General features: G+C 36.8%; 1 protein-coding gene across 2 annotated transcripts in view; it reads left to right on the top strand.

Annotated features, from left to right (window-relative positions):
• Positions 1 to 26,000, top strand: part of FOCAD (focadhesin) — a 312,624-nt gene that overhangs the window by 179,107 nt on the left and 107,517 nt on the right. For both annotated transcript variants that reach the window (XM_055301666.1, XM_055301665.1), the window contains exons 16-20: positions 1,415 to 1,549; positions 5,360 to 5,410; positions 6,181 to 6,264; positions 14,867 to 15,005; positions 19,224 to 19,409. In XM_055301666.1, the coding sequence (XP_055157641.1) occupies positions 1,415 to 1,549; positions 5,360 to 5,410; positions 6,181 to 6,264; positions 14,867 to 15,005; positions 19,224 to 19,409 (595 nt within the window). The remainder of the gene's footprint in view (positions 1 to 1,414; positions 1,550 to 5,359; positions 5,411 to 6,180; positions 6,265 to 14,866; positions 15,006 to 19,223; positions 19,410 to 26,000) is intronic.

The following is a 26,000-nucleotide window of genomic DNA, read 5'->3' as shown; positions in this document are numbered from 1 at the left end:
GAAAGATTGAGTTTATCTTTTGATTGCAAATACTGATAATTTGTAATAATAGGGCTACTTCGTATAAACATGCCCACTGATGTGGCTGACACACAGTATTCCTCTTAGTAAATGTTAATTCAATCCAAATTTGTAGTGGGTCCCAAGCCAAAGAATATTTTTCTGCTATTTCATGGAAAGAAGAAAATAAAGAGCAAAAGCACCAAATCCAAGTGTTCTGAGATACTCCTTCTGCTGTCTCCTCTTTAAACCTCTCCTTAATCTAGGTCCTTAGGTACATATTATTCATTTGTCTTGACATCTTTTCACTTACTACCTTATGTAGTTTTTTCTAAATAATTTATGTTTGTAGATGGAGACAAATTGTGTGTATTAATTGAAGCTTAAGAGAAGGGATGGGAGTATTTTAGAAAGATTAATCCTTGTTAAACTCTATATAATTGATCTACATTGGCACTCTTCCTGCCTGAGTTTTAAAATTTTAATAAAATATCTCCAAGTGAAGAAATCATCTGGTGTAGTTGGAATCGAATTTAGGAAGACATTTGAATATCTAGAAAACCAGATATGAACTAAGAACACTTGGTTTAGAAAATTGGGTCAAGTTAAAAATAACATTTTTGTCAGGCTGCCATCTTATTTTATCATTTAACAGTCTTTTAAAGAATCTGAAGTGACTTTTAAAACAAGGTTTTAAAATATTTTATTTAGTTAGTTTAGTAGGTAAGCTCTCTGCCCAATGTGTGGCTTGAACTTAGGACCTCCTGGATCAGGAGTCACTTACTCTACTAACTGAGCCAACTAGGTGCTCAAATTATTATTTTAAATAATACAGTTATTCTCCTGCCTCCTTTAACTGTTTGTAAGATGATTTGAGCATGTTCAGTTTATATATATTAAATCTCAATTTTCTGAGTGCTGATGCAATTTCAGCAAGGAAGTCTACTTCACCCTCTGCCTCTCCCCCAACTCGTGCTTGCTTATACTTTCTCTCTCTCAAAAATAAATAAATAAAAATCTTAGAACGTTTCTTCCTTTTTTTTTTTTAACATTATCTTACCCTTCGTTTTTTTCATAGAATGGTTCTTCAATAATGTTTGTAGCTAATCTAATTTGCATGTGTGCGAGCACTGGCTGGCACCCATGTACATATCTGCGTGTAAGTTTTATTTCCTTGGTTAGCAAGCTAAAGTAGCAAAGAAGCTATCATGTGAGTCAGGCTGGATTTTCTTCCACAACAGTTTATATTGGTTTAAATAATTTCTTTTGAGAAGTGATACCTTATCAAATCTGAACTTCTGGGAATGTTACGATTTTTTCCTGGTTTTCCTGTAATAAAAGATAGTACCCTCTGCTAATGGCATCCTGTCAGCTGGGATTTTGTTAGGCATTGACTCTTTCATTTCCTTCACAGGTCGTTTGCATTCGCTCCACATGGAATGCTCTCTCTCCAAAGCTCAGCTGTGACACAAGACCCCTCATTTTGAAGACCCTCAGTGAACTGTTTTCTCTGGTTCCCTCTTTAACAGTCAATACAGCTGAATATGAGGTATGCATTTGAAGGTCAATAAATTTTCTGTTTCTACATTGGGAAGACATGGGCTGGATAACAACTTATGGAAAATGATATTCCTAATCTTTGTTTTCCAAAAATCCTTTAACATTTTTTGTTCTAAGGATGTGATATCTTTATGGACTGCTAGTAATAGGAGAATATCCTTACTTATCAATTCTGTTGTCTTTAAGGCTTATTTACTTAAAGGATACCAATTTTTTATTATGAGAATATAACCAAGACTTTAAAAAGTCAGTGTGCAAAATAAATAAATAAAATAAGTAAAATAAAAAGTCAGTATGTTAAAAATAGTGTGTCTAAGGCCAAAAGTTTAAATTTATTTTATTGGTGCTTTTATTTCTAAAAAATATCACAAAGATTTTAAGAAGGCAGGACAGAGTCTCCCATAGTATTTGACTATATATATATATATATATATATATACATATATACATATATATATATATATATATATATTCATTTGTGTTTTGCTTCTAGGTTTCCCATAAAGAGTTGATTTTTACACGTTCACGTGTCCTATATTGATCTGTACAATGAGGATGATTGTAAAATCAGACTACCTTAGGAGAGGAAAATAATTTTGTGAGCTACTCGGTATTTGTCATTGGAGTGAACTGAAACTCTTGGAAGAAGCTTTACTATAAGATTCATATATTGTTTAACATTCTCTGTATGAAATGAGTGAAATGAGACGATGGTGAATTCATTTATATCTTCACTTTTGTAGCCATATTCCCACTCATGCTTACCTTTTCCCTTTTTCCATTAAAGAGCAACAATTCATTTTCACTTGAAATCTTCGTGAACTTGTGGTTTGATTTAGTGTTTCACAAGACTATGATAAACTACCTCCCACACAAGAATCCAATAATAGTCCTTTACATGATTTAGATTGTGTGATAAGGCTGGATTATAAGATAATACTTCTTCTTATCATTCTTAATGCTGCACAGTAAATAAAATCAAATTTGTCCTTCCTGAGGATACAATACCTGGCATAGTGCCTGGCACATAGCATATAGTCAGTAGGTAGTTATTGAATGAACGGTTGACCAATATAGGATGAGTTTATTCTCATATTTGGGTTTTTGTTTTAGGGTATTAAAAAAAAGGAATTGATTTGAGACTCTTAGATTATATCATTCACCAACAGTCTTTTTTATGGAGACTATTATGACACATACTCTTACGTTGTCAGAAAGTCCACCAGGCTACTGATAAAGAACTAAGAGTAAAAGCCATAGTAAGGGCCTGTTGTATTTATTTTCTGTTTTCAAGGGCTGAACTCCTATAGCTTTGTATTGCTTATACTTCGAGTTATTTGGATTTTATTACAGGTTAATTTATGAGCTGGTGTTTGGTTGGTTTCTTACGTTGGCTGTAAATTTATTTATTTATTTATTTATTTATTTATTTATTTATTTATTTATTTACTTTTATTTATTTATTTAGCGTGTATGTATTGTGGGGGAGACTTGATTTATTTTCTTCTTCAACTTTACATTCTTCCCTGTTGTCTTATTTTGGTCTATCTTCATGCTTATTTTCATATTAAGGATCCTCTGTTGCTCAGATAGATGGCTCTGGGGTCATTGCATCTATCAGTTCCCCAGTAGGGGAGAGCCCTTCCGTGACCATAGTCACTTGTTAGTAGAAGTAAAGAAATGTAGAGGGAGACCTCTGTGCTTCTGTCTCTCTCTTGCTCTTTCTGTCTCTCCCTATTCCTCTCTTTCCCCCAATTTCTCCTCACCCCCCAGGCCTCTCTTCCCTCCCTCCCTCCCTCCCTCCCTCCCTCCCCCCCTCCCTCTTTTCCTCTCTCTGGATGTATATTTAAATAATGTGCTCTCTGTTAACTGGTTAGAGTTTAGATACAGTTTTCCCAAAGCATCTCTTAGGTCCTTGCTCTTCCCAGTCACCTCAGTGTCTTGTGTTTGCCTAAAATGGAGTCCATCCTCTCTATACCTTACTCATCAGGTGTTTGAGAATCTGGCCTCCCTCTACTTTTCTGCCTCCTGCATTTTTTTCTCCTGCTTCCAGATTTTCTGTTTTTTTTTTTTTTTTCCTTTGTGCATTGTTCTCTTTATCAGAATTGCTTTTTTTAATCTCTAATTTTAGAATCTATTTTAGAAAGTAAAGAATTGGTTTAATTCATCCTCTTTTTTGGTGAATTTTTGTACAAGTAGGAGTCTCTTGCTGTAGACTTGATTCTTTATCTATATTGTACTTTATACTGTCCTAAGAACATTTATTTCTATTTTGTACTACAGGTATATGTATATGTATATATATTATTTGCCCCATTAAACTATAAGCTTGTTGCAAATAGAGACCATGTTTCAATTAGAGTATTTTCTGAATTGCTTTGCTAAGTGCTTGTACATCCATTCATTGACTTAAAATATATTTAGTAAAACTGTCCTAGGCTTTAGAAATCGTAATACAAAATAGATATTCTTTTTAAGTACCTATTATATTCCCAGCACTCTTCTCATTACTTTATACCAATTCGTTCTAATTTCTCATAGGAAGGTATTATTTTCATTTTAAAGCTAAAGAATCTGAGGTTTTGAGAGGTACATCCATTCATTAAATATTTATTGAGTACCTGCTGCGTGCCAGACAAGTGGCTTGAACTATGTTATAATGTCTGAAAGAAGGCTGATGTCTCATCCCAGGATATTTACCTCCATAGCCTGTTTTCCCATTATACTAAATTGTCAGTCATTGCCTTCCAAACCCTCAAAAGTTGACAAAGGGGTTGGACATAGGGGCACCTGGTATCTCAGTCAGTTAAGCATCTGCCTTTGGCTCACATAATGATCCCAGATCCCCAGGATCAAGCCCTGCACCAGGCTCCCTGTTCAGAGGAAAGTCAGTTTCTCCCTTTCCTCCCAGCTCAGTGCTCGCGCGCGCTCTCTCTCTCTCTCAGATAAATAAATAAAATCTTTAAAAAAAAGGAGTTGGATATAAGCAACAAGAATTATAATAACATTTGATGAGTATACTTAATCAGAGGCCTGTGAGAGTATGGTGGTAGAAATGACTAGCATCCTAGGAGGAATTGAATGAAACCTTACTTAGTTGGTGCTATTAGACTAGGTTCTTACAGAATTAAAAAACTGTTGCTTCTCATTGAAATCTAAGAATTGGAATATATAAAGATAAGGAGATGTAGAAGAACCTTCAGTGATTTAGAAGGACAAGAAGATAGATGTGATTGAAATGAAGACAAGGTAGACTGTTGGAAGATAAATGGCTTTTTAAGCTCATCATTTACTAAATATTTGTCATTTGAGGAACTGGGCTGATGTCCTTTATTTTTCTGGGCTTTAAGGTTTTTGAAATGCAAAAGATAGTCACTGCCCTGAGGAGTGTAAATCTAGAGGGAGTTAACCACATATGCAGATAATCATGCTGGATGTTAAAGTGTGCCATGGGCCATGTGACCACTTGGTGAAGGGAGAACTCTGTTTGGGTAGAGAGTCAGGAACAGTGACACCAAAGAGGGGAGGGAAATTTGTACTAGGTAGGCCTTGAGAGGCCAGCAAAAAAATGGTTATTAACAATTTTTTACTTAATAATATTAACATACTGTGTTTAAAATGTGCATGCATTTTCATGATGAGTCTTACTGAGTACTTTCATTTTATGGCTGATGGGTAAATACGGATTAAGTCAATCACTAGTATAATTTTGAGTGAATTAATGTTCACTGCTTGCTACTTTAGATTGTTCTCAGTTTTGTTTTCATCTCATTTATTGTGATGTTTATTGATTTTTCAGAATTTTAAAGTTCAAGTCCTCAGCTTCCTCTGGACCCACACTCAAAACAAGGTACTATCACAAAGGTGTTGGTGAAACAGAACCAAATTGAGAAAGAACTGTGAAATAAGACTCTTGGAATAAGAAATATCATGAAATTTAAATGATGGCTTCATGATCTTAAAAGAATTGTGACATAAATAAGCTTAGGTTTTAGAAAACTTCTCAGTTTATGCCCGTTAATCCATTTTTGTCATAAAGTGCACTTGTTACTTTGTGAAGCTGACAGATGTGGAGAGAGACTGCTGTCACTGTCTCTCTCTCTTTTTTTTTAACGGCCCTTCCCCTTTCCTGCTTTGCCCCAGCAAGCACATCAAACAAACAAAAAGTCCAGATGTCGTTTCCAATCAAGGAATACAGAGAAGGGGATGTCTGTCGGTGATGTTACACTAGACTCCTGACTCTATGAGCTGAGATTCCCAAGGGCTAACTTTCCCTGTTAGTAGCTAGAGAGAATCAGAACCTAGTCCCAACCTATCAGATTCCATATGCTCACACTTCTTCCAATCATCCATACCATGTAATGGGGACCTGAGCGATTTTGAGTTATTTTCTGTTTAATGTCCAAAGTAGGATAAAAATGTAGTGCTTCTGGTCTCTCTACCCAATGCTAATTTCTCTCAATTTTTAGTTGGGACACATTAAAGCAAGGCTTGAGTATCATTTCCAAAGCCCTGACTCTAGAACTTTGAGGTTGATGCGGGAAGAGTTTCTTCCTTCCTCCAGAGTTGATGTGTAATATATATTGTTTCTTTTGTTTGTCTTACTGGTACCCTGTCTAGGACCCCATTGTAGCAAATGCTGCATATAAATCTCTGTCACAATTCAGTGCGGGAGAGCACACCATTCTTCATCTGCCTGAAGAGGTAGGCCTTCCTGCTTTCTCACTGGTATCTCTTAACTGCTGGGTTTTATCACTTTATTTGTATCTCCTCTCTTAGAAGATTTTTACCTGAGGGATGTAACCCTAGATGTGTTGTCTGTAAGAGATAGCATTTATATTTATTATTCGCTTAACCTGTAAAAGACTGTAGAAATCTTAGAAGCTGTTGAAATAAAGTCTCAGCTGTTGAATTTAAGTCTCTTTGAAGCCGATGGAGACACCTGTGGTGCACACGAAGTCTCTGTAGGTGACTGAGTGTATGGGTGCATGCCCATGCCCCTGGCTTACTCCAGAAGATCTGTGTCTATTTCACCCAGTTAGTTTCCATCTTGGACTTCAAATCTAAGCCCGGCTTGCATCAACTAAAGTTTGTGCAGCCTGTGTGGCCAAAGATCCTTATTTGTGATACTAAAGTGAGATGCCATGTTAAAAAAAAAAAAAATCTGTTCTTAGTTTAGTATGAAACAATACATAGGTTAACCCCAGGGAACTAGATAAGGAAAGAATCACTCTTAACACATTGTGTGACACTATTTTAGTTTTAGATTAAAAATATACAGCCCTTTCTAATATCTACTTAACATAACCAGCATTAAATTATTAGGTTATATTAAGGAGTGAAGTGTATGATTTCACATTTTGTGTTAGTGCTAATTCAAATGCATACAAATGTTTATCGAGTGCTTCTAGAGTGTAAGGCAGACATTGTGTTAGAAGTTATATGTAATATGTAATGTTGGGGATCCCTGGGTGGCTCAGCGGTTTAGCGCCTGCCTTTGGCCTAGGGTGCGATCTTGGAGTCCCGGGATCGAGTCCCGCATCGGGATCCTAGCATGGAGCCTACTTCTCCCTCCTCCTGTGTCTCTGCCTCTCTCTCTCTCTCTCTGTCTCTCTATCATAAATAAATAAAAATAAATAAATCTTAAAAAAAACGAAGTTATATGTAATGTTACCCAGAATCTATCCTTAGATCAAATGGCTTAAGAAGTTTTGATTTGGTGATATAGCCACCTGGGTGGCTCAGTGGTTGAGCATCTGCCTTCGGCGGCTCAGGATGTGATCCCAGGGTCCTGGGATCGAGTCTTGCATCAGGCTCCCCACAGTGAGCCTGCTTCTCCCTCTGCCTATGTCTCTGCCTCTCTCTGTGTGTCTCATGAATAAATAAATAAAATCTTTTAAAAAAAGTTTTGATATAAATTTCTTGGCACCCTAAGGCATCAAAATGGATTGACTTATCATTGGGATTGAGTTTACATAGAGGTTTAGATGCCATAGGAACAAGGCAAATTTGTGTTGATTGAATTGAACTGGAGGGACTGATGAAAGGCTCTTGTGAAACCAAGTCCTAAGGCAGGATTTCCCATGTTGGGGATGCAAAGACAGATTGGCTGGCTTGTCGTGTGGTTATCACCAATGGGAAGACTAAGGAAAGATGTTTTGTGACTCATAAAATTAAAAAAAGATGGGACTTCAGACTGCACTATGGTGACTAGCAATAATTATACCTTCTTAAAAAAAAGAGAAAAAGAAAAGGAAAAAAAACTACCTATAAATTTTGTATGCAGACTCCTACCAGTAAATTGGCTACAACATCTGTAAAGATACCTTTTATTATTATTATTTTAATGAGCAATTGCTGACTTAGATCACAGCATAATAATTACCTTTACTTTTAGCTATTATTCATGAAATATTTCAGCTGGAGTAGGAGGTTTTATTAAATAACTCCCACATATTCTTGACTAATTAATCTCTACCTCTTTACATATTGATGTGTTTATGTCTGTTCCTACTTTGGCGTTTTATTCAGTTTCTGATTGTGCTATTTTTAGAGTTTATGCTCAGGTAAGTGCTCTGCTCAGTCAAATATTAGATACTTTCTTAATCTAACTCCTCAATATCCTCTCATCCCTGAGGAGCCATAAATAGCTTATACCTTCTAGCATAAAGGGCAGTGATAGAGTTGGGGTTTCGATATATGCTTGGGTTTTCGCCATTGGAGTGTGAAGAGCTCTAAAGGAAATCTCTAAAATTTATCCTTTTCCTGCCACCCTTCTCAACCCTTTTTCTACTCTTGCCCCCTTGTGGGATTCAGCTTACTCCCTGAAGTAACAGTGGTTCACTACAGTGGTTATTCTCAACTAGGTTTAAGATGTGGGGACATAAGTGATTTAAAAGAGTCCATCTTTGACCTCCAGTTTCTGATATAGACAGCCTGCCTCCTCATGGAGAATTATTGCTTCCAACACTGCCCAATGCATTCTTTTTATTTTTTACTGAGTTTCCCTTTGGTTATTTGAATACCTAAGGACTGAATGTCTAAGAAATGGTTAGTGTGTTCAAATCCTAACAAGTCCCCACAGGCTAAGGATACAACTGAGTCAGCTCCCCACCTCTGTTTTGCACATGATAGTAGTGAGGTGAAACTGAGGCTCATTTTCTATAAAAACGTATTTTCAATGATTTGAAAATCCCTACCAGGTAGGGACTTCTGCAGTGTAAAAACTATGATTGTGGACAGCCCAGGTGGCTCAGCAGTTTAGCGCCGCCTTCAGCCCAGGGCCTGATCCTGGAGACCCAGGATCAAGTCCTGTGTCAGGCTCCCTGCATGGAGCCTGCTTCTCCCTCTGCCTGGGTCTCTGCCTCTCTCACTCTCTGTGTCTCTCACGAATAAATAAAATCTTAAAAAAAAAAAAAAAAAAAAACTGTGGAAAAAAAAAAAAAAACTACGATTGTTTCTTGTTGTCAGAGATTACTCATTCTGCACCAAGGGCTTACTCACAAAATTGAGGATTACCTCTGTAACCTTTCCAGTGAAAGTACATCCACATTTTCTCAGTTTGTGGAAACTTGTGAAATAATCTTTTAAATGAGAGTGCTGTGAATTTCAAGTAGAAAGAAATACAGAAAGATACAATGTATCCTATCAACATTGCTACTTTTGTGGATAATTCAGCTATTTTTGTAAGTATTACTTTTCTTTAAATTCACTAAAGATAGGGACGCCTGGGTGGCTCAGCAGTTGAGTGTCTGCCTTCAGCCCAGGGTATGATCTCGGAGTCTCAGCATTGAGTCCCAGGTTGGGCTCCCTGCAAGAAGCTTGCCTCTCCTTCTGCCTGTGTCTCTGCCTCTCTCTCTGTGTCTCTCATGAATAAATAAATAAGATCTTAAAAAAAAATAAATTTACTAAAGATAGAGTTCTTGTTGACTCATGCATCAATTTAAACTGTGAAACTTGTTGAAAGCTCACAGGTTGATAGAACAAAAGGTGTTAAGGGAGTGGCAGACATCAGTTAGGGTTATGAAACATTGCATCTAAGATAGGATGGAAAATGTTAATGATTAGTAGTGTTGAATAAGATATATGAGTTAGGGATTTTTTTTTAAGATTTTATTTATTTATTCATGAGAGACACACACACAGAGAGAAAGGCAGAAACACAGGCAGAGGGAGAAGCAGCCTCCACTCAGGGAGCCTGACATGGGACTCGATCCTGGGTCTCCAGGATCACACCCCGGACTGCAGGCGACGCTAAACCGTGGTGCCACTGGGGCTGCCCTGAGTTAGGGATTTGAATATCAAGTTCATTAACTCATATTTCTTGTCACTGGATTGTTACTAGGAAGTTCTATATAATGATAGACCCTTCACACTTGCATTGATTTAGCAATTATTTATTGGACATACGTGAAGTCCTAAGCCATTTTATAATCTGGGAATGTTGAATGAATCCATATGTTTTGTTGGCTGGTAAAAGTGTTAATCATTTGAAACATGCAAATTTAAAGTTGGTCAAAAAGTTTCAGGGGGCTTTTTTGAGGTCTTTTTGATTCCAATATTAAGAAAGGGACACAAATGATTTTTCTCTTTTAGTTTGTGTGTTTTTTTTTGTTTTGTTTTGTTTAGCTATTTATTCTTTTCCTCTGCCTTCTTTAGTGTCTCCCCAACCCAATAAAACAAAACAAACAAAATACAGATAATTGTTATTCTGGTAAAACAAGCAGTAATGGATAAACATTTAGGTAGAAGATTGACTCTCTCTGACTTGAGTTCATTAAAAAAATATTTAGTTGTTTAAAAATTAAACTTTTTATTTTAGAGATCTTAAAATAGATTGTGTTATTGATTTCTGGAGTTAATTTTAGAAGTGAGTAATATAAGAGACCTCATTATGCATCCTGTGTTGGTATTAATATGGTATAGCCTGTTTGGCTTTGATTTAAGTGAATGTCACTGCATTCATCAGAAGCCGTTTCTCTTTTTAAAGAAATTTATGCGGATACTTGATGTGTTCTAAATAAAATCCTGTGTTTATGCACAAACTCCTGGATTTTCGTAGGTTATACATAAGGAAAGATGGTTGAAGAGTTATCTGGCTCTGAACCCATAGTGGAGGCATTTTATAGGATGAGGTTTCCAATATTCAATTCGAAGCAGATTCTAAAAGTAATTTATCATTTTATATTTGGCTCTCCACTTAAGTTTTTTCAACAAAGTTTAGCTATAATTGGAAGGGTGTAGTTGTGTGTGTGTGTGTGTGTGTGTGTGTGTGTGTGTGTGTGTGTGTTTTAAACATATATGCGGTTTTCCTGGATGTTTTAGTAGCTAATGTAAATAACAAAATGTTATAATTTTACAGGTATTCTTTTTTATGACTTCTCTTGATTATTCTTAGTTGTGTGCACATTCGTCTTATTCAGTTGTTACACACAAAGCAAGAGAAAAGCCTGGGCTAGCATAAGAAAGCTGCAACACTTAACAGGTGCGCAGAGGAGGAAGGAAAGGTAATGAAACCAAGTCCAGCAATAAGAGCTAATATGGTCAGGAGAATGGACTTGCTTTTGAAGAAACCAATCATACCCTTAAAAGTATGCAGATTAAAAAAAAAAAGATTAAAAAAAAGTATGCAGATTATATCAGCTATTCTTAAATTACAGTACATCTGTACTTTCTTTGTTAAAATATATGCATATGTAAGATGCAGACATATGCTCTTTACCACATGGCAGATAAATTAATATAGGCATCCAGTTATGTGAATGTAAAATTAGACAACATAAGATAGATGAGCAGATCGTTATTTTTTTTTTTTTTATCTCCAACCTAGTAGGTCTTTCTTTAGCATTTCTAAGAAATATTGATGGCTTGGGTGCTATGACTCATTTTAAGTAATTGAGGTTGACTGAACAGAAAGACTGGATGGGCTAAAATATGTGCAAAAATAATCACATCCCTTTTACATTAAATAATTCTGAAATTGGAAGAATTTGGTCTTTTGCCATGGTTCATCCACCAGTTAAGATCCCTCTGAAGATGGTGACAGCTTCCGGCTTGGCTTCCCCTTCAGATTCTGCTGCCCCCCTGCCCTTTCCTCTACTTCCTCTTCCTCCTTTTCTTTTCTTAAAATTTTTTTTTTATTTATTTATGATAGTCACACACAGAGAGAGAGAGAGAGAGAGGCAGAGACACAGGCAGAGGGAGAAGCAGGCTCCATGCACTGGGAGCCCGACGTGGGATTCGATCCTGGGTCTCCAGGATCGCGCCCTGGGCCAAAGGCAGGCGCTAAACCGCTGTGCCACCCAGGGATCCCCTCCTTTTCTTATTTATTTATTTATTTATTTATTTATTTATTTATTTATTTATTTATTGTATTTATTTATTTTAAAATATTTTATTTATTTATTTATTCATGAGAGACACAGAGAGAGAGAGAGAGAGAGAGAGAGAGAGAGAGAGAGAGAGGCAGAGACACAGGCAGAGGGAGAAGCAGGCTCCATCCAGGAAGCCTGATGTGGGACTCAGTCCCGGGACTCCAGGATCACGCCCTGAGCCAAAGGCAGACGCTCAACCACTGAGCCACCCAGGCATCCCCTTCTTGTTTTTTTTAAGATTTTATTTATTTATTTGACTTAGAGCAGAAGCAGGGGAAGTGGCAAAAGGAAAAGTAGGCTCCCTGCTCAGGCTCAATCCCAGGACCCCAGGATCATGACCTGAGCCGAAGGCAGACGCTCAACTGACTGAGCCACCCAGGTGCCTCAACAACCTTTCTTCCTCCCTTCCTCCTTCCCTTCTTCCCCTTCTTATTCAGCAGCTTTATTGAGCTATAATTTTCATTCTGTATATTCACCCATTTAAACTGTAGAATTCAGTGATTTTAGTATATTCAAAGAACTGTGCAACTAATCACAGAGCATCCACAATCTAATTTTAGAGCATTTTGTTAGTAGTCAATCCCCATTCCCCCTTTCCCCTCCCACCAGCCCTCAAGCAACCTCATGTATGTCCTATAAATAATCTACTTTCTATCCCTAAATTTGCCTATAGCCTGAAGCTTTCCTTTAATGAAATCACATAGTACATGATCTTTTCTGACTGTCTTCCGTCACTTAGCTTAATGGTTTCAAGGTACATTCATCTCTGGAGTGTATCTATACTCCACACCTTTGTATGACTGAATCATATTCCATTGTATAGATAGGCCACATGTAGTTTATGTATTTATCAGTCTGTGGACATCTGAATTGGTTCTGTTTTTTGGCTATGAGGAATAATGCATTCACATTCATATGCAAGTTTTTGTGTGATCGCCTATTTTCAGTTCTTTTGGGTTTGTACCTAGAAAGAGAATTGCTGGGCCATGTGGTAATGGTAAATAACTCTGTTTAACTTATTGAGAAACTCCAACTTTTCCAAAGGGGCTGCACCATTTTTTATTTCCACCAGCAGAGTAGGAGGGTTCTGATTTCTTGTTATCCTCACCATCCCTCTGAATTTTCTTCTTAAATATATTTTTTAAAGATTTTATTTATTTATTCATGAGAGACACACAGAGAGAGGCAGAGACATAGGTAGAGAGAGAAGTAGGCTCCCCGCGGGAACCCAATGTGGGACTCGATCCCAGGATCCCAGGACCCCGCCTGAGTCAAAGGCAGCTGCTCTACCACTGAGCGCCCCAGAGGTCCCATGAATTTTCTTATCAACTTAAGTGTTCACCTCTGTCTTCCACTTCTCTGAATCTCCTGCCACTTGTGCCTACCTGTGTATGTGAGAACTTCCCAGAGCTTTGATACAGTGATGTGGTAACTGGAATTACCTCTGTAGTCTCTGCTGTGAGCATTATTGTCTGTTTCCCCCTGTATGCTGTTTAAATATTCTTTTCAATTTGTCCCATGATGTGTAAAAAGAAAACAAGGCAAACAGACCCAGAACCAACTTCTTTCTTGTGTTTTTTTAGGCAACTAGGATTGGGTATAATCTTTAAAATAACTCCTGGTGATACTAATGCTGGCAATTTCAATGTACCCAGACTAGAGATACTCAGAAAACCCCGCTTATGAGAGCAGAAAGGGTTGAAATTGTGCTAGAGTTTCTCCAGTAACATCGATGTCAACAAATGCTGTTGTGCTCTGGGTGGAGCATACATTATTGTCATCTCTGTAATTATGGCTGGCTCAGTCCTCTGAGAATTAGGTATTCAATACTGAATCAGAATTAAATCGTGTCTCAGAAAGTGCTCGTGTAGTCAGGTTGCTTTTATGCATTCACTAGTGAAGAGAACACTAGTTATGGTTGAAAGCTTTCATTGGAGTTGAGGTTATTATACTTAAGAGAAGCATTTCCTCTCTGTTTTCTTTTATCCCCCTGCAAGAATCCTGACTCAGTGCAGTTCCTAAATGGAACAGTGCTTTGGGGACCTATGAAGAAGGCAGTGTGCAGGAATTGTTAATTATTTCTAAAAATAACTCCGGGAGACAGGCTAATGGTAATGACTGGGTTCTGGCACTTTATGGTTATAGCAACCACTTTTATATATTTTGATTTCCTCCCCTAATGCTTAATTGTCTCCATGTGGGCATTATGATAGTGTGTCATTGCAAGTATTAAAAATTTAATTAATTGCTTGATAGTTATATCTTGTAGAAACTACAATAGTGGTGATCTTTTTACATTTTTAAATTTTTGGTTCCAACAAACCTAACTAATCACAGAGCAACCACAAAATCATCAAATTGCAAATTAAACACAATAAAGTATAGCTACCAATTACAGATTTTAGTGTTTTTATAATCTATAGCAACAAACTGCCGAGTCTAAAGAAAAGTCAACTAAAGCATTCTGTCCTTTCCTGATCTCTATTTTATTTTCTATTGAAAGATTTTAAGCTTTGCCATAGAGACATGGCTGGAATCACAAGTTAAAGGGAAAAAAAAAGTATTCTGACAAGGCAAATATTTAATCACAAACCATAGAAGCTCAATATATTGAATGTGTCAGTGTTTGCATTTTATTGTCAAATGGTATAAAATTTTATTAGTGTTCTATAATAATCATTGCTTATGCTGGCTTACGGTAATTTTCTTAGTATATTATCATTAGTTCTTTACATGGATCTGGAATTGTATCTAATAAGATAGAGTTTACCATTTAGTTAATCTGAAGATGAACAGATATTTTAAAATTAATTCTTAATGTTCTTTTGACATTACAGTGCAATGAGTCTAACTCAGTTTTTAAATCTTGACATAAAAAGGACAAAGAAAAGATTTTACATAATAGTTTAGTATTGCCTTCTCTGTCATTTCAGATAAGACCAGAAATCCCGACTCCTGATGAGCTAGATGAAGACGAAGATGATGAGGGCGATGAAAAGGATCTGGATCTTTCCATTCCTGGCTCTTGCTATCTTAGACTGTTGTCACTTACTGCTCCTTTGGTTTTACCAGGTGACTCCTATTTAGTGGCAGGGGAGCTAGCATTTTTCAGTGATTTTACCTGTCTGATTGTGTTCTTTTGTGATGTATACCTATAATAGCTTGCTTTAATTATAGCTTAATTTCTGTTTGAAAGGCAATAGGTATCCATCTGTTTTAGAGGGACTGTTTGAGGTACTAATGGTATTCAAAACACACTGAAAAGCATTAGAGTTGAACAAAATTGAACCAGAAAATAAACAACCATTTTCAGTGAGAAATTAAAATTCATTTCAAGCGCTGTATTCTACAAGACAAATTTGCAGTGGGACTTTAAGTCACTGGCTCAACTAATGGTTCTTTATTCTATAAGCTAAATGAAAAGATTGTTAGAATCTTCAGAGATTTATTGGATACTTTCATTATGAATTTATTCTTTCTTTAGAATTATTCCAATGATGGCATCAATATTTGAGAGCTGTAAATTAATGGTTTAAAAAATGGATTAAATTGTATGATCATTCCATTTTGATAAAAAACTTACAGGACCTTGACATTCAAAAAATTATTCTAATTATATCTAATTATTCTAACTCAGTATTAGCCAACAATTTGCCAAGCATGCATCTATTACCTCATTCTGTCCCAATTCTACCTTAAATATACATGGACATAAAAAGTCAATTTCTGAAAATTAAGTTCAATACATGCAAGAAATGCCATCTGGTCAATCATAATCTCAAAATCCTATAATAAGGGACATTTTTTTCCTTTATTTGCACCCCACATAGAGGCATTCTGGCAAATATATACTATGTCTAGGCAAAGCTCTTGTTCCAAATACCTGCCGCCTTTCATTAGAGAAAACTGAAATGGTACAACTGAGACCAGGAGTTCACTTTTTCTTTTCTCTTCACATCAGAATAAGCCTTAAAATCTTGTTTCGACTCCTCTCTTCTGTTCATCCCCCTTTTCCATCTGAAGAGCCTCCCTCAAAGTTCTTCAGAGTCTAGGACTCCTTTGCATTTTTAGTCATTGGTTCCAGGAAGGGAAAAAAGCCTTCAGTTCCCCAAAGTTCCTCCTGTATCCCAAAATTGCTTTAGAGATAAAAGTTCTTTTGGGCTTTTAATTGTTTTTATTTTTATACTTTAAATATTTTATTTATTTATTCATGAGAGACACAAGGAGAGAGAGGCAGAGACATAGGCAGAAGGAGAAGCAGGCTCCTCGAGGGAGCTTGATTGCTAGTGTGGGTAGCTTTGATCTCAGGATCCCGGGGTAAGGACCTGAGCCAAAGGCAGATGCTCAACCACTGAGCCACCAGGCATCCCTAATTTGCATTATTTTAAATAGAGAGCTTATTGGTATTTATTTATTTTTTATTTGGAAATAATTTTAGACTTATAAGAAGTCGTGAATCCACTTTAGAGAGTCCCCATGTAATTTTACCCAGTTGCATAACATCTCACTACCTTAGTTCATTATCAAAACCAGGAAATTCACATTGGTATGAAGCAATTAACTAAACTATGGACCTTTTAGGATTTCACCAGTTGTTGGTTGTTTTTTCTTTTCCCCATACAATATGTACACTTTTTTTTGTTTTTTTTTTTTTTACTCAGTATAAGGTTTTTGATATGTATCCAAATACTTGCCTATCTCAATTTTTAAAAATTGCTGAATCATATTCCATTGTAGGATGTACCACGGTTTGTTCACTCACCTGTTAAAGGACATTGGCGTTGTTTTAAAAATTTATGACTAACACTCTATTCTACAAATTTTCCACATGTTTTAAATTCTCACCTGGTCATCTGGGGGACAGCCCAAGGCTCAAAATTCCTAGTTGCTGGCTTAGTAGCTGGGGAAAGACAGTGTCCTATGTATCTCTTATACTCATGGTATCTTACCCTCATTTAAACTATTTTTGGGGCTGAAGTTAATTTGGCAATCTTTAGTTCTCTAACAAGTAGACAAATTTTCATTCTTGAGTTAGTGTATGTGCAGATATGTCCTTACCTCCTGACATATGTGAGCTTTTGCCAAAACAGAATTTCTTCTGAGAAAGCATGAGATTATCTTTTGTCTCCATAGCTCTTCTGTCCTCACAAACATGATTCTTAGCTACATTCTGAAAAGTTTGTACTTTCACTCAGTGTGAAGCGGTCACACATGTGCATGCATATTGCACCCAATCGGATGTTACTCATTTCTTTCATTTAGATGATGTGTATTGATCAGGGTCTTGACAGAAAAGGCTCATTCAGATGGCATCCTTGAGAGTTTAATACAGGGGCTATTTACAGTTGTGTGGTTGGGATTGAAGGAAATTCAGAAGTGTTGGTGCATCATCCCAGGGTGGCTAATGTCCCTCATCCTGATGAGGTAAGGATGGGGAGGGAGTAATTTGGAGAATTAGGGAGAGCATCCATGTCATAGTTAATGCTGCCTACGGGGAGCTAGGGCCTGCAGAAGAGGGATGCAGGCAACTCATAGCAATCCTGCAGGAGGGGGTTCTGGGGAATTCATGCCCCCACCTCAGTCTGTTTCCACCCTCTGATCTCCTCCAAGTGTCTCCCATTGGATAAAGCCAACAGGAAGCCAAACGACAAGGGAGCCTGTTGATGGAGTCATTAAAGATTATTCTTCCAGGGTGCAGAGCAGGGTTGAGAGAGTAGAGGGTGGGTCTGGCAGGGTAAAAGGAAAACATACCACACAGGTGTTCTCTGGGCTTCTAATGGAGAAGCATGGTCACATCTGGGAAGGTTCTATATAAGAAAGACAGAACTGGGTATGTAATAGACGTTCCAGTGACCACTTGCTGCCTTTAATTTAATCATGGTCATTTGAAGCAGACTTTTAGATCTATTAAGCCTGAAATTCTAGGAGCACTTGGGTGGCTTAGTGGTTGAATGTCTGCCTTTGGCTCAGGTCATGATCCTGGGGTACTGGAATTGAGTCCCACATTAGTTTCCCTGAGGGGAGCCTACTTCTCCCTCTGCCTATGTCTCTGCCTCTCTCTCTGTCTCTCACGAATAAATAAATAAAATCTTAAAAAACCCTAAATTACAGTTTAGTTAAGTGGACCTTTCTTTTTTGTTCCTATGTGAGGCACATGCAGTGGTTTTCTTTTTTGTTTTCCATAGGATTTGTTTAGCTTTAGTGTTTTTGTTGTTTTTGTTTCTGCATTGGCAACCTCTAGTGGTCCTTAGGAAAATAACACTTGAATATAAAACATTCTTATCAGGTATTTTGTTCGGGTATCCTATTGTCTTCTGATCCCATATTTCTGTTGCTAATAAGTAGAAATGTCAAACAGTAAAGATTTGGGTTTAATTAGAAGGAATACAGAAAAATACTGAACTAATATTTTGGTTTTTTTTAAGTAATTGTACTGATATTGCTACAGAATGATGGCTAGTCATAAAGGGCCACTCTGAAAATACGTAAATGACAAGAAGGAGCTGATCACTTGGAAATTGGAGAAATCAAATGTGTGCCACTTGTGGATGCAATAGCATGTGCAGTGGCCCTGATTTAGACATGAGCTTGGTGTTCTTGCAGAATAGAAACAAAGGCCATTGAGAGTGTGCCCCTAACATAGCTAGCAAGGAGGGTGGATGGCAGAGATGAGGTCAAAGGAGAGTCAAGGACTAGATCATATATAAAGCCTTGATCATTGTCAGAAGTGTTAATGTCATTCCATGTGTGGTAAAAAGTCACTGGAAGATGTTAGGGAAGACAATGACATAAAATTCTGTCTTCTGGGCCGAGGATGGTTTGTAGGGGTGGTCATGAGGGGAAGACAGCAAGAGCTAGTTTTTAAATTTATCCAGCTGAGGCAGAGAGAACATAATGACTGGCTAAGTAGCAGTGAAAATGGAGAGAAATGGATAGATCTGGGATATATTTTTGAAGGTACATCTAGAAGGACTTGCTAATGGATTACATATGAGAAGTATGAGACAGGAATTAAGAACGTCTAAGTTTTTAAGCTTGAGTAACTGAGTGCCATGTTCTAATTTGGGAAGAGCAAGAAAGGGTTGAGGGATCAAGAATTCTCTTTTTACTTTGTGAAGTTAGGTTTGAAATATAACTCTATCTCTGTGTATGTATATGTGTGTATATAAGTATTCATATATATAAAAGTATATATATATACCCATACACATATGTATGAGTTAACAATGAATGATTCTCTCCTAACTTACTATATTTATTCTACCTCCAATCTCCTTTTATCTCTTTAAGCTTTGGAAGAATTTTTTACATCTCTCGTGAAGCAAGAAATGGTGAATATGCCCCGTGGAGTCTATCACTCTGCATTAAAAGGAGGTGTCCGCTCAGACCAAGGAAAGACTGTAGCAGGAATCCCCAATTTTATATTGAAAATGTATGAAACCAATAAACAACCAGGTCTGAAACCTGGCCTTGCTGGTAAGTCTATTACATAGCATCAAGGTATAGGTGTTTTTTTTTTTTTTTTTTTTTTTTTAAGGTATAGGTTTTTAATGTAAGGATTGAACTTCCACTCCTACGAAGGATATGATAGGTCATGGCAGAGTGCTGCTGCTGCTAACATTTTGGCACAACCAGATAAATTACAAAACAACAACAACAACAACAAAACAAATTTTAAAGGCATCAGAGAACTGTGGAAGCAAAGATAGGTAGACTAAAATTATAGAATGGGGAGAAAGAACATTTTAGAACTGTGCCCCCCACTGCCTCATGAGAGATAGTCACTGATTTTGATTGTTGGCTAGGATTGGGGCTTGGCCCAAGAAGAAGTCTGTTGAAATATAGAGAAACCAGTGGGGTTTTTAGTGTTTCGTGGGTCTACAGTGATGTGCTGCTAATTTTCTATGTCAACTTGACTGGGCTAAGTGATACTCAGCTGGTGAAACATTATTTCTGGATGTCTGTGAGTGTGTTTCCAGAAGAAGTTAACATTTGAATCAGTAGACTGAGTAAAGAAGGTCACCCTCACCAGTGTGGGTGGGTAACATCCAATTCATTGATAGCCTCACTAGAACAGAGAGCTAGAAGCAGGGTAGATTTGCGCTTTCCTTAGCTGGACATCCAGCTTCTCTGAACTATACTGAATTACTTAATTATACCACCAGCCTTTCTGGATCTCCAGCTTGAAAACATCAAGATCATGGGACTTCTTAGCCTCCGTAATCTTGTGATTCAATTCCTATAATTAATCTATAAATATATGTCGAGAGAGAGAGAGAGAGAGATACTGAGATTGAGATTGAGATTCTGGTTCTCTAAAGACTCTAATAGAGGTGAGAAACTGGAGAGTTTTCCTATAAGCTATCTGACTGAATTTTGAATTTGCACTGAAAGTTAAAGAATTGGCCTGTGCTTCTGAGAGGGGAAGTGAAATCTCCCATCTGGCTGGAGGAAACTAAGAAGAGCTAGGAAAATGGGCCTGAAAACAAAGCACCCAAGTAGTGAATTGATGCTGAATGTCTACACCTCTTTTCACTGGGATGCACTTACTTCTTCTGGCCTCTGCTGGAGGCTGAAAGTCAGGCTTGACCTTAACAAGAGGCTGGCGCCCAAGGCAGAGAAACCAACAGAGGTCTTGCATTCATGCAGTGTCTTGAGTGGTAAAACTGAGGACTTGTGGGACCTCAGACACATAGCCTACTTCTCCCTCAAGATGTTTGTCAAATTTTGAAGCTTTAGGGGATGGGAGGTTAAACTGAAAACCTCTGAGGACACATCTGAATCTCTCATAAGCTCTCTGCAGTGAGGAGACCAATTAGGCTGTCAGATGAAAACCTTGGCGGAGGCATGCCCCTAGGAACACGGTTGAACCAGAGGTAGGCTAAGATTTACTGAAGCTGTAATCAAGCCTAACCCAGTTCAATCTCTGATTCAATTTAAATGATCAGTTCTTTACTCTGTCTCCCTGACAGAAGGGAGGAGAAACTCCTCTCTGATTAAAAAAAAAGTAATATTTAGATTTTCTGTGGTTCCTTTGTATGCTGTCCAGTATTCAATGAAAAAGTATTGGATATGTGAAAAACCAAGAAGCTTTGAAATGAAGAGAACATTTTATGGAGTTGAAGAAGTCACTCCATTAAGAAAATATTGCAGTTCTAATCAGTGTAGACAAAATAACATAATTAAAAAAATATATGAAAAATGTTCACAAAACTAGAAGACAAAAATGGATAAACCTACCAGAAGAGAGGTGGGTAGGAACTTGGGTTAATAGGTGATGGAGATTAAGGACTTCATCTGTTGTGATGAGTACCAGGTCTACCAGAAGAGAGGTGGGTAGGAGCTTGGGTTAATAGGTGATGGAGATTAAGGACTTCATCTGTTGTGATGAGTACCAGGTGTTGTATGGAGGTTTTGAATCACTTTATTGTATACCCGACATTAATATTATAGTTGGTTAACCAACTGGAATTTATATGAAAAAATGGATAAGCCTACAATAATATTGGGAAACTTTGAAACATTTTTTAAATAGCTTAATGAACAAGCGACAAATCAGTGAATTTACAAAATATCTGAGCAATTCTGTGAACAAACTTCATTTAATTGGCATATAGAGCATTGTACTTTACAGTGATAGAATTCTTATGCTTTTTTAAATTAAGATTTTATTTGTTTGTGAGAGACACAGAGAGAGAGGCGGAGACATAGGCAGAGGGAGAAGCAGGCTTCCACGAGGGTGCCCGATGCAAGAGTCAATCCCAGTACCCTAGGATCACGACCTGAGTGAAAGGCAGACATGCAACCACTCAGCTATTCAGGTGCCCCTCTTAGACTTTTTAAGTACTTGGGGAAGTTAACAAAATGCCTATATGATGGACCATAAATCTCAAGAAATTTCAAAACATTGAAGTTATTTAGAATCTATCTTCTGATGATGGATGATGGTGGGATTGAGTTAAAAATGTATAACAAAAAAATAGCTAGGATGTCTCCAGTAGCCTCAAAATTGAACAGTATGCTTGTAAATAGCCCATGGATCAAAGAAAAAATAAAAATGGAAATCAGAAAATATTTTTAACAGAATCGTAATGAAAATAAGCTACAACATGACTTGTGGGACTTAGCGAAAAAAGTATCAGAAGGAAATTTGTGCTTTTAATGCATATGTTAAATAATAAGAAAGGAAAAGAGTCATGATTTAAGCTTCTATTTCAAGAATAACATCAAATGAAGCTTAAAGAAAGGAATAATAAAGATAAGAATAAAAAAAGAGAGAACATATAAATAAAGAAAACCCCAGCTTAAAACTGATTTCTTAAAAAGATTTTATTTATTTAAGAGAGGGTGCAGGCACAGGTGAGCAGGGGGAGGGGCAGCAAGAGGGGGAGGGAGTCCCAAGCAGACTCTGCACTGAGAGCAGAGCCTGATGTAAGGCTTAATCTTAGGACTCTGAGATCATGACCTGAGCCAAACCAAGAGTTGGATGTTTAACTGATTGAGTGACCCAGGTGCCCCTAAAAATTTATTCTTTAAAAAGTTTAACAAAATTGATATGGCCATTGTAAGTCTAGACAATAAAATGGAGAAATGTAGATTATTTCTATTAGAAACAACAAAGGAGGCAGCACTTCAGACCCTATAGCTTTCAAAGAGATAAAAGAATATTATAAATAACTTTTTTTAATGTTTTTTTTTAAGATTTTATTTATTCATGACACACACACACACACACACACACATACACATACACACACACACACAGAGGGGCAGAGACACAGGCAGAGGGAGAAGCAGGCTCCATGCAGGGAGCCTGATGTGGGACTTGATTCCGGATCTCCAGGATCCTACCCTGGGCTGAATCAGGCGGCACTAAACCGCTGAGCCACGTGGGCTGCCCCTTTTACCAGTAAGTTCACAGTTTGGATGAGATGTAGAAATTCACCAAAATTTAAAACTTTGTAAAACTGACAGAAGGAGAAATAGACTAACTGAATAGTTTGATATATATTAAAGAAACTGAATTAGTAACAACTTTCCCACAAAGAAAACTCAATGTGCAGATGACTTCCTTGGTTAATTTTTCCAAAAAAGAAAGAAAGAAATAATAATAATCTTCCATCAATTCTAGCAGAGAATAGGAAAAAAGGAACACTGCTGGTCAGATCAGCATAATCTTGATACTGAGTACAATAAAGGAATATATATAGCAGTGTCTCCCATTAAAGATAGTTGTAAAAATACCCCTATATATATTAGAAAACTGAATTTAACAATACAGAGGATAATACATAACAATTAATGTTTGAAAACTAGTATAATTCAGTGTGTTAATAGAAAAAGGCAGAACAATCTTTAGATGATCTCAATAGATGCATAAAAAAGCCTTTGAAAAATTTTGTTCCCATTCATGACACAAAAAAGACTCTCATTAAACTATGAACCAGGAATGCCTGGGTGGCTTAGTGGTTGAGTGTCTGCCTTCTACTCAGGGCATGATCTCAGGGTCCAGGGATTGAGTTCCGCATCGGGCTTCTTGTATGGAGCCTGCTTCTCCCTCTGCCTATGTCTCTGCATCTCTCTCTCTCTTTGTCTCTCATGAATAAATAGATAAAATCTTAAAAAAAAAAAAAACAAAAACAAAAAACCACAACTATGAACCAAAGAGACCTTTAAAAAATTCTGATAAAGGACATCTACAAAGAATTTTAAAAATTCTGATAAAGAACATCTACAATGCTGTCTTTGTTCTTAATACTGAAATATTGAAAATTTTACTCCTTGACATTGGGAAAAAAGATAGGGATGTTTGTTATAAGCACAATTTTTAGTATTGTAATGAAGACTATAACCAGTGTAATAAGCCATGAAAAATAAATAAAAGTCCTAAGGATTAGAAAGCAAGAAGTAAAATAGTAATTATTAAAGAATAATTAAAAAATAGTCATTAGTGATTACACAATTAAATAGTTATTATTTGTAGATGATTGTATAATACATGGAAAATCTGAAATAATTTACAGATTATTAGGATTAGTAAATGAAAATTTTTTTAAGAGATTTTATTTAGAGCAAGTGAGAGAGAGCATATGAGTGGGGGGAGGGGTAGAGGAAGAGGGAGAAGTAGGCTTCCTGCTGAGTAGAAAACCTACCTGGGGCTCCATTCCAGGACCCTGGGATCATGACCTGAGCCAAAGGCAACCACTCAACTGACTGAGCCACCCAGGCACCCCAGAATTAGTAAATGAATTCATCAAGATTATACATGCAAAGGTCGACATACAAATCAATGATATGTTTTTACATACTATAAAAAAATTAAAAATTGTACCATTTATGATATCACTGAAAAATATTAATAACCCAGGATAAATTTAGCAGTGTATAAAACTTTTACACTGAAAGCTACAAAACATTATGGAGAAAAATTGAAGAAATCCTAATAAATGAAGTGATGTACAGTGTTGATGGACTAGAAGAGTCTAAGTTATAAAAATGCCAATTCTCTTCACATTAATATGTATATTCAGCCTAGTCCCCAGCAATATCCTGGTTTGGATACTGGAAATTGACAAGCTGATTCTAAAATTTGTGTGGAAATGCAAAGACCAAAATCAGCAAAAGTAATCTTGAAGAAGAACACCAAAGTAAGACAATATACGTTGCCAGATACTAAGACCTGTTTATTTTTTTTAATTTTTATTTTTTAAATATTTTATTTATTCATGAGAGATACACAGAGAGAGAGAGAGAGAGAGAGAGGCAGAGACACAGGTAGAGGGAGAAGCAGGCTCCATGCAGGAAGCCCGACGTGGGACTCAATCCTTCTCCAGGATCACATCCTGGGTCGAAGGCAGTGCTAAACCGCTGAGCCACCCGGGCTGCCCAAGACCTGCTTAAAGCCACTATAACTGACAGTATGGCATTGGTGCCAAGATAGACAGATTGACCAATGAAGAATGTAGAGTGTCCAGACACAGACCCACATATCAAGGTCACCAGTTTTATTACCTAGGTGACACTGCAATGCTGTGGAGATAAAGGATGATTTTTTTTTCAACAAATGATCCTATAATTAAAATCTAACTGTAAAAATAATAAATTATATTAAAATCAAGAACATGGGTTAACCAGTATCTGCCATCAGGAGTGTGAAAGGGGAGGCCATGGAATGCAAAGAAAGCATTTATATATCTAATAAAGGACTCAATTTAGATTATATCAAGTATTTTTTTGCAAATCAATAAGAAAGACACTCAAAAAAATGGGGAAAAGAACACACCCTTCAAAAAAAGAAATTCAGATGTCTAATGAATATATGAGTAAGTGGCCAACTTCAGTATCAGAGAAATGCAAATTAAAACCACAGTAAGATACCATTATATACTTACCAGGATGGCTAAAGTGAAAAGAAAAGGATGGAAAATAAAAAGTTATCGGTAAAGACGTGGAGCAACCAGAACTGCTTCTGGGAATGTAAGTCAGTACAACCACTTTGGAAAACTGGTTCTGAACAAATTCATAACCTGTTTTACTTCATTATTTCATTCTTAGGGATAACCCTAAATGAAGTCACCAAAAGACATATTATAATGTCCATAGCAGCATTTATTGAGTAGCTCTAAACTTGGAAGCTATCTAAATGACTATTGACAGTAAAATGGATAAATAAATTTTGTTATATTCACATGATGGAATGTTCAACAACGAGAATGGATATACTACAACTGCCAATAGTGTGAATGAATCTCACAGTGATTATTAGACGTGAAAGAAGCCAGATATAAACGCATATACAGAGCCTAATTCCATTCATATAAAGTACCAAAGTAGGCAAAATGACTGTCAGAAGATTGATACCTTTGGGATGGGGGTGGATGTGACTGGAAGGAAACATGAGAAAGGCTTTTAGGATGTTGATCTTGTTTTGTTTTTTTGATCTAGGTGTGGATTAGAGGTTCAGTTTGTGAAAATTCATTGAGCTATATGTTTATGATAATGCACTTTTCTCTGTATGTATGATACTTTATTAAGAGATATTTAAAAATGGAATGATATCTATGTTTT

This window comes from Nyctereutes procyonoides, unplaced genomic scaffold, assembly GCF_905146905.1.
Source record: "Nyctereutes procyonoides isolate TBG_1078 unplaced genomic scaffold, NYPRO_anot_genome, whole genome shotgun sequence".
NCBI classification, from domain to species: Eukaryota; Metazoa; Chordata; class Mammalia; order Carnivora; family Canidae; genus Nyctereutes; species Nyctereutes procyonoides.
The sequence above is the reverse complement of the archived record's forward strand: the minus strand, read 5'-3'. Positions and strand labels throughout refer to the sequence as shown.